The sequence below is a fragment of the Oncorhynchus mykiss genome, chromosome 12 (genome assembly GCF_013265735.2).
Source record: "Oncorhynchus mykiss isolate Arlee chromosome 12, USDA_OmykA_1.1, whole genome shotgun sequence".
Classification (NCBI taxonomy): Eukaryota; Metazoa; Chordata; class Actinopteri; order Salmoniformes; family Salmonidae; genus Oncorhynchus; species Oncorhynchus mykiss.
Window position 1 is genome coordinate 5405110 of NC_048576.1, and position 17669 is coordinate 5422778.

The window sequence follows — 17669 nt, forward strand, 5'->3', positions numbered from 1 at the left end:
CGGCAGGTGGCCTCGAGGTTAGAGCGTTGGGCCAGTAACCGGAAGGCTGCGGCAGGTAGCCTCGAGGTTAGAGCTTTGGGCCAGTAACCGGAAGGCTGCTGGCTCCAGTCATGGAGCCGACAAGGTCAAAAAGCTGCCGTTATGCCATTGAGCAAGACACTTAACCTCAATTGCTCCAGGGGTGCTGTACAATGGTAACCCAGGCCGTGACCTCACTCTCTGGTTGTGTCTCATGGGGGGGCACCCCACCAAATTCTTATTAAATACTGCTCTGATGTCACAATCGTCGATGTCATTTTTTGGGGGGGGATGAGGGAGTGGAGAAGTTTGGTAAAGAGGTGTATATTTTAAGGTTTAGTGAGTTGAATCTGTGTGTTATGCTTCAAAATGATGCCTTGTTTTGCTCTCCCAAGGTAAAAGAAGACAACCAGGAAACAGCAAGCATGGAAAGACAGTACGTAGTTTCTGTGATCATTTTAAAGTCTTATCCTAGCCAACCAAAGTGATATTCCTGTTTTATAACTCTGTGACGTTTATAACAGGTTGACTGAGATGCGTGAGAAGATGAGCCTGATCAACGAGGAGATCCGACAGCTCGACAATAACATGGAGGAACACCAAGGTACGGACTGATTAGATCTCTCCACTGGGGTCGTAGATGTTATATCTGACGGGTTTCATAGTCCCGTAGAACAATGAGATGATGAGTTTGGACATTTTATTTTTTATTTTTTTAGAACATTCACAGTCTCGTACAAGAGCTTTGCACTGGGGTGGAGTGGATGGGGAGTGGGCTGGGATGGGAGAGTTTTGGGCACTTGGCCCAATGAGGGGGGGGGGGGGGGGGGGGGGGGGGGGGGCGAGACGGGAGCATTGTCCTGTAGATGTGTTCAGTAACAGTTCGGTGAATTGGATATAAATCCATTAAGGCCTCTGGATACCGTCCAAGACAACTCTCTCCGCTCCGCCTTGCCTGCATAGATTACAGCATCCTGTCCTGACCAGGGTAGCACATATATCCTGCATCCCAAATGTCACTCTATTCCCTTCCTAGTGGATCCCTATTCCCTTCCTAGTGCACCTTATTCCCTACCTAGTGCACTGACGTAGGGTGCCATTTGGGACTCGGGCATCCTGTAGACGCCTCTCTGTAAGACGCCTGTCTGCTGCTCTGGTCTTCATGGGGATGTGTATTGTATTGTTAGACTCCAGAGGGGAAGTCAACATGGCTGGTGGTCCATGGTAGAGGTGTTTTGAAGTCCCACACCGGGGACACTTAATGAAGGAGAGCCTGAATGACCCAAATTACACTTCACATCAGATGTTATTGGTCCATACTCATATTTAGAAGATGTTATTGGTCAATACTCATATTCAGCAGATGTTATTGGTCCATACTCATATTTAGAAGATGTTATTGGTCCATACTCATATTTAGAAGATGTTTTTGGTCCATACTCATATTTAGCAATGTTATTGGTCCATACTCATATTTAACAGATGTTATTGGTCCATACTCATATTTAGAAGATGTTATTGGTCCATACTCATATTTAGAAGATGTTTTTGGTCCATACTCATATTTAGCAATGTTATTGGTCCATACTCATATTTAACAGATGTTATTGGTCCATACTCATATTTAACAGATGTTATTGGTCCATACTCATATTTAGCAGATGTTATTGGTCCATATTTAACAGATGTTATTGGTCCATACTCATATTTAGCAGATGTTATTGGTCCATACTCATATTTAACAGATGTTATTGGTCCATACTCATATTTAACAGATGTTATTGGTCTATACTCATATTTAACAGATGTTATTGGTCACATACTCATATTTAGCAGATGTTATTGGTCCATACTCCTATTTCAGAAGATGTTATTGGTCCATACTCATATTTAGCAGATGTTATTGGTCCATACTCATATTTAGAAGATGTTATTGGTCCATACTCCTATTTCAGAAGATGTTATTGGTCCATACTCATATTTAACAGATGTTATTGGGCCATACTCATATTTAACAGATGTTATTGGTCCATACTCATATTTAGCAGATGTTATTGGTCCATACTCATATTTAGCAGATGTTATTGGTCCATACTCATATTTAGCAGATAGCAGATGTTATTGGTCCATACTCATATTTAGCAGATGTTATTGGTCCATACTCATATTTAGCAGATAGCAGATGTTATTGGTCCATACTCATATTTAGCAGATGTTATTGGTCCATACTCATATTTAGCAGATGTTATTGGTCCATACTCATATTTAACAGATGTTATTGGTCACATACTCATATTTAGCAGATGTTATTGGTCCATACTCATATTTAGCAGATAGCAGATGTTATTGGTCCATACTCATATTTAGCAGATGTTATTGGTCCATACTCATATTTAACAGATGTTATTGGTCCATACTCATATTTAGCAGATGTTATTGGTCCATACTCATATTTAACAGATGTTATTGGTCCATACTCATATTTAACAGATGTTATTGGTCCATACTCATATTTAACAGATGTTATTGGTCACATACTCATATTTAACAGATGTTATTGGTCCATACTCATATTTAGCAGATGTTATTGGTCCATACTCATATTTAGCAGATAGCAGATGTTATTGGTCCATACTCATATTTAGCAGATGTTATTGGTCCATACTCATATTTAACAGATGTTATTGGTCACATACTCATATTTAACAGATGTTATTGGTCCATACTCATATTTAGCAGATGTTATTGGTCCATACACATATTTAACAGATGTTATTGGTCCATACTCATATTTAACAGATGTTATTGGTCCATACTCATATTTAACAGATGTTATTGGTCCATACTCATATTTATCAGATGTTATTGGTCCATACACATATTTAACAGATGTTATTGGTCCATACTCATATTTAACAGATGTTATTGGTCCATATTTAACAGATGTTATTGGTCCATACACATATTTAACAGATGTTATTGGTCCATACTCATATTTAGCAGATGTTATTGGTCCATACTCATATTTATCAGATGTTATTGGTCACATACTCATATTTATCAGATAGCAGATGTTATGGGTCACATACTCATATTTATCAGATAGCAAATGTTACTCATACTCATATTTAGCAGATGTTATTGGTCCATATTTAACAGATGTTATTGGTCCATACTCATATTTAGCAGATGTTATTGGTCCATACTCATATTTAACAGATGTTATTGGTCCATACTCATATTTAACAGATGTTATTGGTCCATACTCATATTTAACAGATGTTATTGGTCCATACTCATATTTAGCAGATGTTATTGGTCCATATTTAACAGATGTTATTGGTCCATACTCATATTTAGCAGATGTTATTGGTCCATACTCATATTTAACAGATGTTATTGGTCACATACTCATATTTAGCAGATGTTATTGGTCCATACTCATATTTAGCAGATGTTATTGGTCCATACTCATATTTAACAGATGTTATTGGTCCATACTCATATTTAGCAGATGTTATTGGTCCATACTCATATTTAACAGATGTTATTGGTCACATACTCATATTTAGCAGATGTTATTGGTCCATACTCATATTTAACAGATGTTATTGGTCCATACTCATATTTAGCAGATGTTATTGGTCCATACTCATATTTAACAGATGTTATTGGTCACATACTCATATTTATCGGATAGCAGATGTTATTAGTCCATACTCATATTTAACAGATGTTATTGGTCCATATTTAACAGATGTTATTGGGTCACATACTCATATTTAACAGATGTTATTGGTCACATACTCATATTTATCAGATGTTATTGGGCCATCATGATCATCATATTCCCTATTGCCACCGGGCCCTGGTAAAAGTGCACTATATGGGGAATAGGGTGCCATTTGGGATGCATCCATACTGTAGCTCTCAATACTTGAAGGAAGGAGAAACATAAATATGCTTGTTGTTCACTCTGTCCTAATATACACTGTATCATGTTGTTCTATCAGACTTCTTTACTTCAATCAATGCTTTTGATCAAACCGTTTCCTGTCCTCATCTCTGTCTCATATCCTCTGACTGTTTCCTGTCCTCATCTCTGTCTCATATCCTCTGACTGTTTCCTGTCCTCATCTCTGTCTCATATCCTCTGACTGTTTCCTGTCCTCATCTCTGTCTCATATCCTCTGACTGTTTCCTGTCCTCATCTCTGTCTCATATCCTCTGACTGTTTCCTGTCCTCATCTCTGTCTCATATCCTCTGACTGTTTCCTGTCCTCATCTCTGGCTCATATCCTCTGACTCGTCATGACCAGACGGTAAGAGGCCTACTGTGTCCCTCTTGTTCTCCACCAAACTCCTCAACTAGACTAGGCCATCCTTCCAGTAGCATTAGTTTGGAACTAACTACTTCCACTTTACTTTATATAGACTCTACAGTCTTAGAAGTAAAGGTGCCTGGAAGCTTTTTGGGTTGCCACACCGCCAGAATATTTTCAGTTAAAAGAAGGTCCTAGAGGAACCCCTGTAAAGGTTCAAACTGGAACCTTTTTGGGTTGCCACAACGCCGGAGTCTCTCCAGTTAAAAGAAGGTCCTAGAGGAACCCCTGTAAAGGTTCAAACTGGAACCTTTTTGGGTTGCCACAACGCCGGAGTCTCTCCAGTTAAAAGAAGGTCCTAGAGGAACCCCTGTGTAAAGGTTCAAACTGGAACCTTTTTGGAATGCTAGGGGTTCTATTTTGAACCTTTTTTAATAATATATTACAGTTTTGGCAGCCTATCAGATTGAAGGCGTGGCGTTCAAATGTATTTTTTGGCAAACTCGTTAGCATAAAACGAATTCCTGTTCATCATGTTAAGTTTGTACATCTTACATTGAAGTTTTCCTTTAATATTTATGCATATGACATATTTTAATGTAATATTATTAATATTAACATTCCTCATTACATATAGTAATAAATTGGTAACTATTCTAGCTTTAGGATTTGCATAGGTTCTTGAGGAACTCATAGACCTCTGTTAGCCTCATTGACGCTATGAAACTGTCAGTGTTTAATTTAACGTGATGACAATACAACAGAACTGATGAAGAGGAAGGACATTTACTGTAACAGGTGGCCGAAAAAATATATTGATTAAAGCCACGCCCCTACTAAGCCACGCCCCCACTCCACTGGTAGAAGCACACTCACACACACTACATGTTGTTTAAATGTATGTAAACTACTAAGCCACGCCCCTACTAAGCCACGCCCCCACTCCACTGATAGAAGCACACTCACACACACTACATGTTGTTTAAATGTATGTAAACTACTAAGCCACGCCCCTACTAAGCCACGCCCCCACCCCACTGATAGAAGCACACTCACACACACTACATGTTGTTTAAATGTATGTAAACTACTAAGCCACGCCCCTACTAAGCCACGCCCCCACTCCACTGATAGAAGCACACTCACACACACTACATGTTGTTTAAATGTATGTAAACTACTAAGCCACGCCCCTACTAAGCCACGCCCCCACCCCACTGATAGAAGCACACTCACACACACTACATGTTGTTTAAATGTATGTAAATTGTAAAGTATTTTGTCTGTAATGTTTTTGTTCGTTATGTGTCCCAGTAAGACTAGCTGTCACCATTGGCGTCGGCTAACGGGGATCCTAAAAAATCAAATCCCTCCAGGGTTCCTCCATGAACCTGTTGCTATATTGATCCATTAAAGGTCCTCCCAGAACCTCTCCACTAACCAAAGGTGCATGTATGAACCATTGACTAACAATGGTTCCTCGCAGATCTCCAGGGTTCCTCAAGTCACCTCTAATTCTAAGAGCGGTTAGGCTAAATACCCAAGTAACAACTCACTTTTTGTCCTACAGGTGAACGAAACCAGAAGTACAAAGAACTAAAGAAGAGAGATGAGACTATGGACAGTGAGTTGACCATTACATACTTTCTGTGAACCATTCCTGCGTAGGTTGTAGGAAGTAACATATCTTGTATCCCTTTCAGTCTAAGACGTTTTCCCTGCCAACTTTTTTCGTCCTTTTCTTTATATCTGAAAGTTATTCCCGGTATCAAAGACAAAACCTTTATTTCCGCCAAAACGACTTAGTATGTAACGTAGCCATAAGGCCGAGGCGACATTAGCACGCTCTACGCTCTTAAACTCTTGATGGTTGCTAGGCAGCACACATTTTCTGCAGGCTCTCTCTGCAGTAGATTGCAACTCCGCCCCCTTTGGCAGTTCTATCTTGTTGGAAAATGTTGTAGTTGTCTAGTGTGTCAGTGTGTTGGGAACAGAGAATAAAAGGAGTAGATTTCTGAGCGTGTTAGAATAGATTCAGGGCATAATGTGCAGTCGTGGCCAAAAGTTTTGAGAATGTCACAAATATTAATTTCCACAAAGTTTTCTGCTTTGGTGTCTTTAGATATTTTTGTCAGATGGTACTATGGAATACTGAAGTATAATTACAAGCATTTCATAAGTGTCAAAGGCTTTTATTGACAATTACATTGAGTTGATGCAGAGTCAATATTTGCAGTGTTGACCCTTCTTTTTCAAGACCTCTGCAATCTGCCCTGGCATGCTGTCAATTAACTTCTGGGCCACATCCTGACTGATAGCAACTGATTCTTGCATAATCAATGCTTGGAGTTGGTCAGAATTTGTGGGTTTTTGTTTGTCCACCAGTCTCTTGAGGATTGACCACAAGTTCTCAATAAATTAACGTCTCGGGAGTTTCCTGTCCATGGACCCAAAATATCGATGTTTTGTTCCCCGAGCCACTTAGTTATCACTTTTGCCTTATGGCAAGGTGCTCCATCATGCTGGAAAAGGCATTGTTCGTCACCAAACTGTTCCTGGATGGTTGGGAGAAGTTGCTCTCGGAGGATGGTTGGTACCATTCTATATTCATGGCTGTGTTCTTAGGCAAAATTGTGAGTGAGCCCACTCCCTTGGCTGAGTAGCAACCCCACACATGAATGGTCTCGGGATGCTTTATTGTTGGCATGACACAGGACTGATGGTAGTCTTCTCCGTACAAGCTTTTTTCCAGATGCCCCAAACAATCGGAAAGGGGATTCATCAGAGAAAATGACTTTACCCCAGTCCTCAGAAGTCCAATCCCTGTACCTTTTGCAGAATATCAGTCTGTCCCTGATGTTTTTCCTGGAGCCTAAATGCCACATGCTATAATGTAGCCTAAGAGTAGGCCTATTATTTTGCTCGATCATGTGGAGGCAACTCCAAAAGCCCATGGAGGTTGAAATATGAACACCAGACTCGCATGCTTTTGAAAATAGGATTGCTATTATTTTCTATGGCTGTCATGATGAAGGTACTCCTGCTACTCCTGCTCCCTAACAAAGTGGAGTGAGGGTAGGAAAGAGAGGAAATTGGGCCTCCCGAGTGACGTAGCTGTCTAAGCCACTGCTTCGCAGTGCTTGAGGCATTATTATAGACCCGGGTTTGATCCCGGCCGTAACCCGGGAGACCCATGAGGTAGTGCACAATTGGTCCAGTGATCGTCCGGGTTAGGGGAGGGTTTGGCTGGACAGGATTTCCTTGTCTCATCGCTCTCTGGCGACTCCTTGTGGTGAGCCGGGCGCCTGCAAGCTGACCCGGTTCCGGGTTAAGCGGGCAGTGTGTCAAAAAGCAGTGCGGCTTGGCAGGGTCGTGTTTTGGAGGACGCATGTCTCTCAACTTTTGCCTCTCCCGAGTCTGTACGGGAGTTACTGCGATGGGACAAGACTGTAACTACCAATTGGATACAACGAAATTGTGGTGAAAAAGGGGTAAAATTACAAAAAAATGATAATAATAGGAAAGAGATGAAACGTGGATGAAAACAGCACAGACTGTTTCTAAATATCACTTTTAATATGTCAGCGGTATCACATATTCCCGTGACAAGTTCTGTTATATTCCATCATATTCTTATTAGAAAAGATACAGTGGGGCAAACAAGTATTTAGTCAGCCACCAATTGTGCAAGTTCTCCCACTTAAAAAGATCTGTTGACCTCTGTCATTGCCAACAAAGGGTATGTAACAAAGTATTGAGATAAACTTTTGTTATTCACCAAATACTTATTTTCCACCATAATATGCAAATCAATTCATAAAAAATACTATAATGTGATTTTCTGGATTTTTTTTTCTCATTTTGTCTGTCATAGTTGAAGTGTACCTATGAAGAAAATTAAAGGCCTCTTTCATCTTTTTAAGTGGGAGAACTTGCACAATTGGTGGCTGACTAAATACTTTTTTTGCCCCACTGTATCTGTGTTGACTGTGATCGGATAGGTGTGTCTTTGTCTGTTTCGTTAACAAAATAACAAACTATTGATTTCAATTGGCTGGTGTAACCACGGCTACACAGACCTGTAACATGCCCGATTAAAACTCTAAATATTATTTTCCTTTTTGAAAACACGTTTTATTCGTCCTTATAATGTTTCTTAGGAACCTGCCTAAAGCAATTGATAATGGCTAGAATTTCTAATGGTGTATATTCAATGTATTTATTAAAATAGACGACGCCCACCCGGCACACCACTACTACCAGTCCTCCCCGGTGTGCCGGGAGGAATGAAAGGTGTATTCAGGCAAGAATGTTGTCAAAATGGGCCTGTTTATAAAGAGGGGGGGTCATAGAAACATTGCCCGTTTGATTTATTTTTACAGCCTAAATAGTGTAAATCCTATGTGTAAGCAGCATTGTAGTCTATACTGATCGTTTATCTGGCATTGATTCATATTTCCACAGGTTTTCTGGATTCATTTGATGAGACTAAAGCTACAGAGGTGGAGAAAAACCGTCAGACACAGGCCATCATCGTAGCTCTACTGGAACACTCCAGCAGAGTGAGTGAGAGTGAGAGTGAGAGAGAGTGAGAGTGAGTGAGTGAGTGAGTGAGTGTGAGAGAGAGAGAGAGAGAGAGAGAGAGAGAGAGAGAGAGAGAGAGAGAGAGAGAGAGAGAGAGAGAGAGAAACCGTCAGACACAGGCCATCATCGTAGCTCTACTGGAACACTCCAGCAGAGTGAGAGAGAGAGAGAGAGTGTGTGTGTGCGTGTGTGTGAGTGTGTGAGAGAGAGAAAGAGAGACCAAGGAGGCCCTACAGCAGCACCTAGATCTTCTGCACAGATTCTGTCAGACCTAGGCCCTGACAGACCTGGGCCCTGACAGAACTGGGCCCTGACAGAACTGGGCCCTGACAGACCTGGGCCCTGACAGTAAATAAGACCAAAATAATGGTGTTCCTAAAAAAAGGTCAAATTCCCAGGACCACGAATACAAATTCCATCTAGACACCATTGGCCTAGAGCACACAAAAAACTATACATACCTTGACCTGAAATTCTTCAACAAAACTGTGAACGTTCCATCAAAGGAACATAAAATTCGACATACAAATTAGGATCTGGCTAAAAATACTTTTATCCGTTATAAAACCCATTGCCCTTTATGGTTGTGAGGTCTGGGGTTCACTCACCAATCAAGAATTCACTAAATGGGATAAACACGCGGCCGATACCGACTAATTATCAAAATCCATAAAAGAGCTGTTAAATTCTACAACCACCTAAGAGGAAGCGATTCCCAAACCTTCCATAACAAAGACATCACCTACAGAGAGATGAACCTGGAGAAGAGTCCCCGAAGCAAGCTGGTCCTGGGGCTCTGTTCACAAACACAAACACACCCCACAGAGCCCCAGGACAGCAGCACAATTAGACCCAACCAAATCATGAGAAAACAAAAAGATAAATTACTTGACTCTTTGGAAAGAATTGACTAAAAAACAGAGCAAACTAGAATGCTATTTGGCCCTAAACAGAGAGTACACAGCGGCAGAATACCTGACCACTGTGACTGACCCAAACTTAAGGAAAGCTTTGACTATGTACAGACTCAGTGAGCATAGCCTTGCTATTGAGAAAGATCGTCGTAGGCAGACCTGGCTCTCAAGAGAAGACAGGCTATGTGCACACTGCCCACAAAATGAGGTGGAAACTGAGCTGCACTTCCTAACCTCCTGCCAAATGTATGACCATATTAGAGACACATATTTTCCTCAGATTACACAGATCTACAAAGAATTTGAGAGAGAGACGAGAGAGAGAGAGAGGAACAGAGAGGAGAGACGAGAGAGGAACAGAGAGGAGAGACGAGAGAGGAACAGAGAGGAGAGACGAGAGAGGAACAGAGAGGAGAGACGAGAGAGGAACAGAGAGGAGAGACGAGAGAGGAACAGAGAGGAGAGACGAGAGAGGAGAGACGAGAGAGGAACAGAGAGGAGAGACGAGAGAGGAACAGAGAGGAGAGACGAGAGAGGAGAGAGGAACAGAGAGGAGAGACGAGAGAGGAACAGAGAGGAGAGAGGAACAGAGAGGAGAGACGAGAGAGGAACAGAGAGGAGAGACGAGAGAGGAACAGAGAGGAGAGACGAGAGAGGAACAGAGAGGAGAGAGGAACAGAGAGGAGAGAGGAACAGAGAGGAGAGACGAGAGAGGAACAGAGAGGAGAGACGAGAGAGGAACAGAGAGGAGAGACGAGAGAGGAACAGAGAGGAGAAAGAGAAAAGGGGAGAGAGGGAGAGAGAGACAGAGAGAGCTCTACTGGAACACTCTAGTGGAGGGAGGGAGAGGTTCAACTGATGTTACCCATCTGCCATGTGCTTGTCTGCTGTTCTCAACGAAACAGCTCGGCCACTAAGTTCAACACTTGGACTTGCCTGTGTTAAAATACTCCCAGGTCACAGCTTGGACGTTGCCTTGTTTTGCCTTCGTTCTTCTTCGTTTGTTTATTACGAGTTAGCTGAATCAACCGTTTATTTCTGTACCCCAGCTGTTCTCTGTCATGTCGTTCACACAGGTTCTGCTTTAAGTCATTAAACTACAGTTTAATAGACACGAAACTCCTAACTCCTATCAGATACTAGGGTTTTCATAAATCTTCTCAATACTGCAGGGTTGTTGAAGTGAAGAAGCTCGTTTAAAGGAGATGTCTCGTGTGTGTTGATGCAGAACATGAACCGGATGCGCCAGATCTCGTCGGTGACGGCCAGTGAGCTCAAGTCCATGCAGGAAGACCTGAGCTTCAAGGAGACGGAGATGCACAAGTCCCAGAACACAGCCAAGGGTCTGTCTTCAGGTTAGTACAGTCCCACAACACAGTACCACAACACAGCCAAGGGCCTGTCTTCAGGTTAGTACACAACACAGCCAAAGGCCTGTCTTCAGGTTAGTACACAACACAGCCAAGGGCCTGTCTTCAGGTTAGTACAGTCCCACAACACAGTCCCACAACACAGTCCCACAACACAGCCAAGGGTCTGTCTTCAGGTTAGTACAGTCCCACAACACAGTCCCACAACACAGTCCCACACCACAGCCAAGGGTCTGTCTGCAGGTTAGTACAGTCCCACAACACAGTCCCACAACACAGTACCACAACACAGTACCACAACACAGCCAAGGGCCTGTCTTCAGGTTAGTACACAACACAGCCAAAGGCCTGTCTTCAGGTTAGTACACATCACAGCCAAGGGTCTGTCTTCAGGTTAGTACAGTCCCACAACACAGTCCCACAACACAGTCCCACAACACAGCCAAGGGTCTGTCTTCAGGTTAGTACAGTCCCACAACACAGTCCCACAACACAGTCCCACACCACAGCCAAGGGTCTGTCTGCAGGTTAGTACAGTCCCACAACACAGTCCCACAACACAGTCCCACAACACAGCCAAGGGTCTGTCTGCAGGTTAGTACAGTCCCACAACACAGTCCCACAACACAGTCCCACAACACAGTCCCACAACACAGCCAAGGGTCTGTCTTCAGGTTAGTACAGTTCCACAACACAGCCAAGGGTCTGTCTTCAGGTTAGTACACAATACAGTCCCACAACACAGTCCCACAACACAGCCAAGGGCCTGTCTTCAGGTTAGTACAGTCCCACATCACAGCCAAGGGTCTGTCTTCAGGTTAGTACACAATACAGTCCCACAACACAGTCCCACAACACAGCCAAGGGCCTGTCTTCAGGTTAGTACAGTCCCACAACACAGCCAAGGGTCTGTCTTCAGGTTAGTACACAATACAGTCCCACAACACAGTCCCACAACACAGCCAAGGGCCTGTCTTCAGGTTAGTACAGTCCCACAACACAGCCAAGGGTCTGTCTTCAGGTTAGTACAGTCCCACAACACAGCCAAGGGCCTCTCTTCAGGTTAGTACACAACACAGTCCCACAACACAGCCAAGGGTCTGTCTTCAGGTTAGTACAGTCCCACAACACAGCCAAGGGTCTGTCTTCAGGTTAGTACAGTTCCACAGCACAGCCAAGGGCCTCTCTTCAGGTTAGTACACAACACAGTCCCACAACACAGCCAAGGGTCTGTCTTCAGGTTAGTATAGTCCCACAACACAGCCAATGGTCTATCTTCAGGTTAGTACACAACACAGCCAAGGGTCTATCTTCAGGTTAGTACACAACACAGTCCCACAACACAGCCAAGGGTCTGTCTTCAGGTTAGTACAGTCCCACAACACAGCCAATGGTCTATCTTCAGGTTAGTACAGTCCCACAACACAGCCAAGGGTCTATCTTCAGGTTAGTACAGTCCCACAACACAGCCAAGGGTCTGTCTTCAGGTTAGTACACAACACAGCCAAGGGCTTGTCTTCAGGTTGGTACACAACACATTACAACACAGCACAGTACCACAACACAGCCAAGGGCATCAGGTTAGTCCCACACAGTGATGATAGTCTGTTTACAGCCACTGTAAAACTCTCTCTCCACTGGATCCACCATACTGTAAAACTCTCTCTCAGCTGTCCACCCTACTGTAAAACTCTCTCTCAGCTGGGTTCACCCTACTGTAAAACTCTCAGCTGGGTCCACCCTACTGTACAACTCTCTCTCAGCTGGGTTCACCCTACTGTAAAACTCTCAGCTGGGTCCACCCTACTGTTTAACTCTCTCTCAGCTGGGTTCACCCTACTGTAAAACTCTCAGCTGGGTCCACCCTACTGTAAAACTCTCTCAGCTGGGTCCACCCTACTGTTAAACTCTCTCTCAGCTGGGTTCACCCTACTGTAAAACTCTCTCTCAGCTGGGTTCACCCTACTGTAAAACTCTCAGCTGGGTCCACCCTACTGTAAAACTCTCTCTCAGCTGGGTCCACCCTACTGTAAAACTCTCTCTCAGCTGGGTCCACCCTACTGTAAAACTCTCTCTCAGCTGTGCCCACCCTACTGTAAAACTCTCTCTCACAGCTGTGTCCACCCTACTGTAAAACTCTCTATCTCAGCTGGGTCCACCCTACTGTAAAACTCTCTATCAGCTGGGTCCACCCTACTGTAAAACTCTCTCTCAGCTGTGTCCACCCTACTGTAAAACTCTCTATCTCAGCTGGGTCCACCCTACTGTAAAACTCTCTATCTCAGCTGGGTCCACCCTACTGTAAAACTCTCTATCAGCTGGGTCCACCCTACTGTAAAACTCTCTCTCAGCTGGGTCCACCCTACTGTAAAACTCTCTCCACGCTGGGTCCACCCTACTGTAAAACTCTATCAGCTGGGTCCACCCTACTGTAAAACTCTCTATCTCAGCTGGGTCCACCCTACTGTAAAACTCTCTATCAGCTGGGTCCACCCTACTGTAAAACTCTCTCTCAGCTGGGTCCAGCCTACTGTAAAACTCTCTATCAGCTGGGTCAACCCTACTTTAAAACTCTCTCTCAGCTGGGTCCACCCTACTGTAAAACGCTCTCTCCCTCTTCTCCACTGCTGTCGTGGGTGAACAGGGAGTACAGGAGGGGGCTGAGAACGCACCCTTTTGAGGCCCCCGTGTTCAGGATCAACGACATGGAGGTGTTGTTACCTACCCTCACCACCTGGGACTCTGAAGTTCAGGACCCAGTTGCACAGGGCGGGGCTGAGACCCAGGGCCTCAAGCTTATTGATGAGCTTGGAAGGGTACAGTACTATGGTGTTGAATGTTGAGCTATAGTCAATGAACAGCATTCTTACATAGATATTCCTCTTGTCCAGATGGGACAGGGCAGTGTGCAGTGTGATGGCGATTGCATCGTCTGTGGACCTATTGGGGCGGAATGCTAATTGATGTGGGTCTAGGGGGACCGGTAAGGTGGAGGTGATATCATCCTTGACTCGTCTTCATGAGAGCTCATGTTGCGCAACATTTCTATTGGCTATTTAATTGCGTGAGAAAACAGAGTGATGGCCTCTATTAAAAATGGTTTTGATGATAGATCCCAAATGAATATAAAAAACTATAGCATCCCACAACTGTCCAAGACTATGTTTGGAATATTTATTCCTTGAACAGAATATAAACTTTTGTACTTTGGAGGATAGATAGTAGATTGACATAAGCTAGTGCTTTTGCTGTTCGTTAGCCCTAACTTATCTTGTTGGCCGAGGAAAAGTAAATGTGGACAGTTTCTTCCAATATCTTCAATATGCACCTCGGAATTGGATCAGGAAGCACGCAGCTGCATCCCTGATGAGTGATACTGTAACGGTGGAGGCTATATTACATGGATTTATTGTGAAGGTGGAGGCTATATTACATGGATTTATTGTGAAGGTGGAGGCTATATTACATGGATTTATTGTGAAGGTGTAGACTATATTACATGGATTTATTGTGAAGTTGTAGGCTATATTAAATTGATTTATTGTGAAGGTGGAGGCTATATGACATGGATTTATTGTGAAGGTGGAGGCTATATTACATGGATTTATTGTGAAGGTGGAGGCTATATTACATGGATTTATTGTGAAGGTGTAGGCTATATTACATGGATTTATTGTGAAGTTGTAGGCTATATTAAATTGATTTATTGTGAAGGTGGAGGCTATATGACATGGATTTATTGTGAAGGTGGAGGCTATATTAAATGGATTCATTGTGAAGTTGTAGGCTATATTACATTGATTTATTGTGAAGGTGGAGGTTATATGACATGGATTTATTGTGAAGGTGGAGGCTATATTACATGGATTTATTGTGAAGGTGGAGGCTATATTACATGGATTTATTGTGAAGGTGGAGGCTATATTACATGGATTTATTGTGAAGGTGTAGACTATATTACATGGATTTATTGTGAAGGTGGAGGCTATATTACATGGATTTATTGTGAAGGTGGAGGCTATATTACATGGATTTATTGTGAAGGTGGAGACTATATTACATGGATTTATTGTGAAGGTGGAGGCTATATTACATGGATTTATTAGATTTTTTTTTTTTAAATGTAGACGGTCCAATGGTCTGCATCACTTGCTTGTAGCCTAGATGTGGAAGCCAAGAGATGCTAAATGTTTATGTTAATTAACGGTCAGTTACCGCGAGACCGGCAGTTATTTGCTTGACAATCACCGGCTGACAACATGTTGTGACCTCCACAACACTAGTCCACCCTACTGTAAAACTCTCTCGTCTCTCTTTGACAACCAACTAAGACTCGATTTGTCGAACTGGGTACAAATCTGCATTTTCAATTTACCTCCATGGTGACTTAATGAGAACTGCTGACCGAACAGTAAGGAAACCCAGCCCCAACGGTAAGGATGATGTCTACAAACACTCTATAGGCTGAAATGAGAGATATCTCTCTGGATACTGACGAAGTAGTGTGCCGATTGATATGATACAGAACGTTTTACAGTAACGTCTTTGTAGTGAAAACTTAGGACTAAGAAGTTTTATGGAATCTGTGTTCAACTCGGTGTGGGACATGTGCATTACTGCTTGGACTGTCATTCTTACTTTCCCCAGTTTCCTCCTTGCTGATAAGTAACAATACGCATCAGATCCATCTCTACCTTATCTTCCTGACTACACGATAAGCAATCAGCAGAGGATGAGGACACTACACTGTCAACACGCGCAGACACACATTGTTAGGCTAAGACTGGACTATATAGCTACAGCCGCCCACACCGATCAGATCGACTCCCTGCCCCCCCACCCGTTTCCTCCTCGTAACTGAGTTTATTTATCAAATACAGAGCTGGCTCAGAGCCAGGGGTTTCCTTCCTTTGTCTTCAGCCTCACAGCATAATGCTGATCCCCTAAATAATGTCTTATCAACATAATGCTGTTCCCTCTAAATAATGTCTTATCAACATAATTCTGTTCCCTCTAAATAATGTCTTATCAACATAATTCTGTTCCCTCTAAATAATGTCTTATCAACATAATGCTGATCCCCTAAATAATGTCTTATCAACATAATGCTGTTCCCTCTAAATAATGTTTTATCAACATAATGCTGTTCCCTCTAAATAATGTCTTATCAACATAATGCTGTTCCCTCTAAATAATGTCTTATCAACATAATGCTGATCCCCTAAATAATGTCTTATCAACATAATGCTGTTCCCTCTAAATAATGTTTTATCAACATAATGCTGTTCCCTCTAAATAATGTCTTATCAACATAACTAACCCTGTTCCCTCTAAATAATGTCTTATCAACATAATGCTGTTCCCTCTAAATAATGTCTTATCAAGATAACTAACGCTGTTCCCTCTAAATAATGTCTTATCAACATAACTAACCCTGTTCCCTCTAAATAATGTCTTATCAACATAATGCTGTTCCCTCTAAATAATGTCTTATCAACATAATGCTGTTCCCTCTAAATAATGTCTTATCAAGATAACTAATGCTGTTCCCTCTAAATAATGTCTTATCAAGATAACTAACGCTGTTCCCTCTAAATAATGTCTTATCAACATAATGCTGTTCCCTCTAAATAATGTATTCTCAACATAATGCTGTTCCCTCTAAATAATGTCTTCTCAACATAATGCTGTTCCCCCTAAATAATGTCTTATCAACATAACTAATGCTGTTCCCTCTAAATAATGTCTTATCAACATAATGCTGTTCCCTCTAAATAATGTCTTATCAACATAATGCTGTTCCCCCTAAATAATGTCTTATCAACATAATGCTGTTCCCTCTAAATAATGTCTTCTCAACATAATGCTGTTTCCCCTAAATAATGTCTTATCAACATAATGCTGTTCCCTCTAAATAATGTCTTATCAACATAATGCTGTTCCCTCTAAATAATGTCTTATCAACATAATGCTGTTCCCTCTAAATAATGTCTTATCAACATAATGCTGTTCCCTCTAAATAATGTCTTCTCAACATAATGCTGTTCCCTCTAAATAATGTCTTATCAACATAATGCTGATCCCCTAAATAATGTCTTATCAACATAATGCTGTTCCCTCTAAATAATGTCTTATCAACATAATGCTGTTCCCTCTAAATAATGTCTTCTCAACATAATGCTGTTCCCTCTAAATAATGTCTTATCAACATAATGCTGTTCCCTCTAAATAATGTCTTATCAACATAATGCTGTTCCCTCTAAATAATGTCTTCTCAACATAATGCTGTTCCCTCTAAATAATGTCTTATCAACATAATGCTGTTCCCCCTAAATAATGTCTTATCAACATAATGCTGTTCCCTCTAAATAATGTCTTATCAACATAATGCTGTTCCCTCTAAATAATGTCTTATCAACATAATGCGTTCCCCCTAAATAATGTCTTCTCAACATAATGCT

At 42.1% G+C, this 17669-nt stretch overlaps 1 protein-coding gene across 1 annotated transcript in view; it reads left to right on the forward strand.

The window, feature by feature from the left end:
- ift74 (intraflagellar transport 74) overlaps positions 1 to 17669 on the forward strand; it is a 58034-nt gene that overhangs the window by 22485 nt on the left and 17880 nt on the right. The window contains exons 12-16 of the mRNA XM_036936755.1: positions 414 to 454; positions 543 to 622; positions 5911 to 5964; positions 8805 to 8902; positions 11067 to 11193. Coding sequence (XP_036792650.1) covers positions 414 to 454; positions 543 to 622; positions 5911 to 5964; positions 8805 to 8902; positions 11067 to 11193 — 400 coding nt within the window. The remainder of the gene's footprint in view (positions 1 to 413; positions 455 to 542; positions 623 to 5910; positions 5965 to 8804; positions 8903 to 11066; positions 11194 to 17669) is intronic.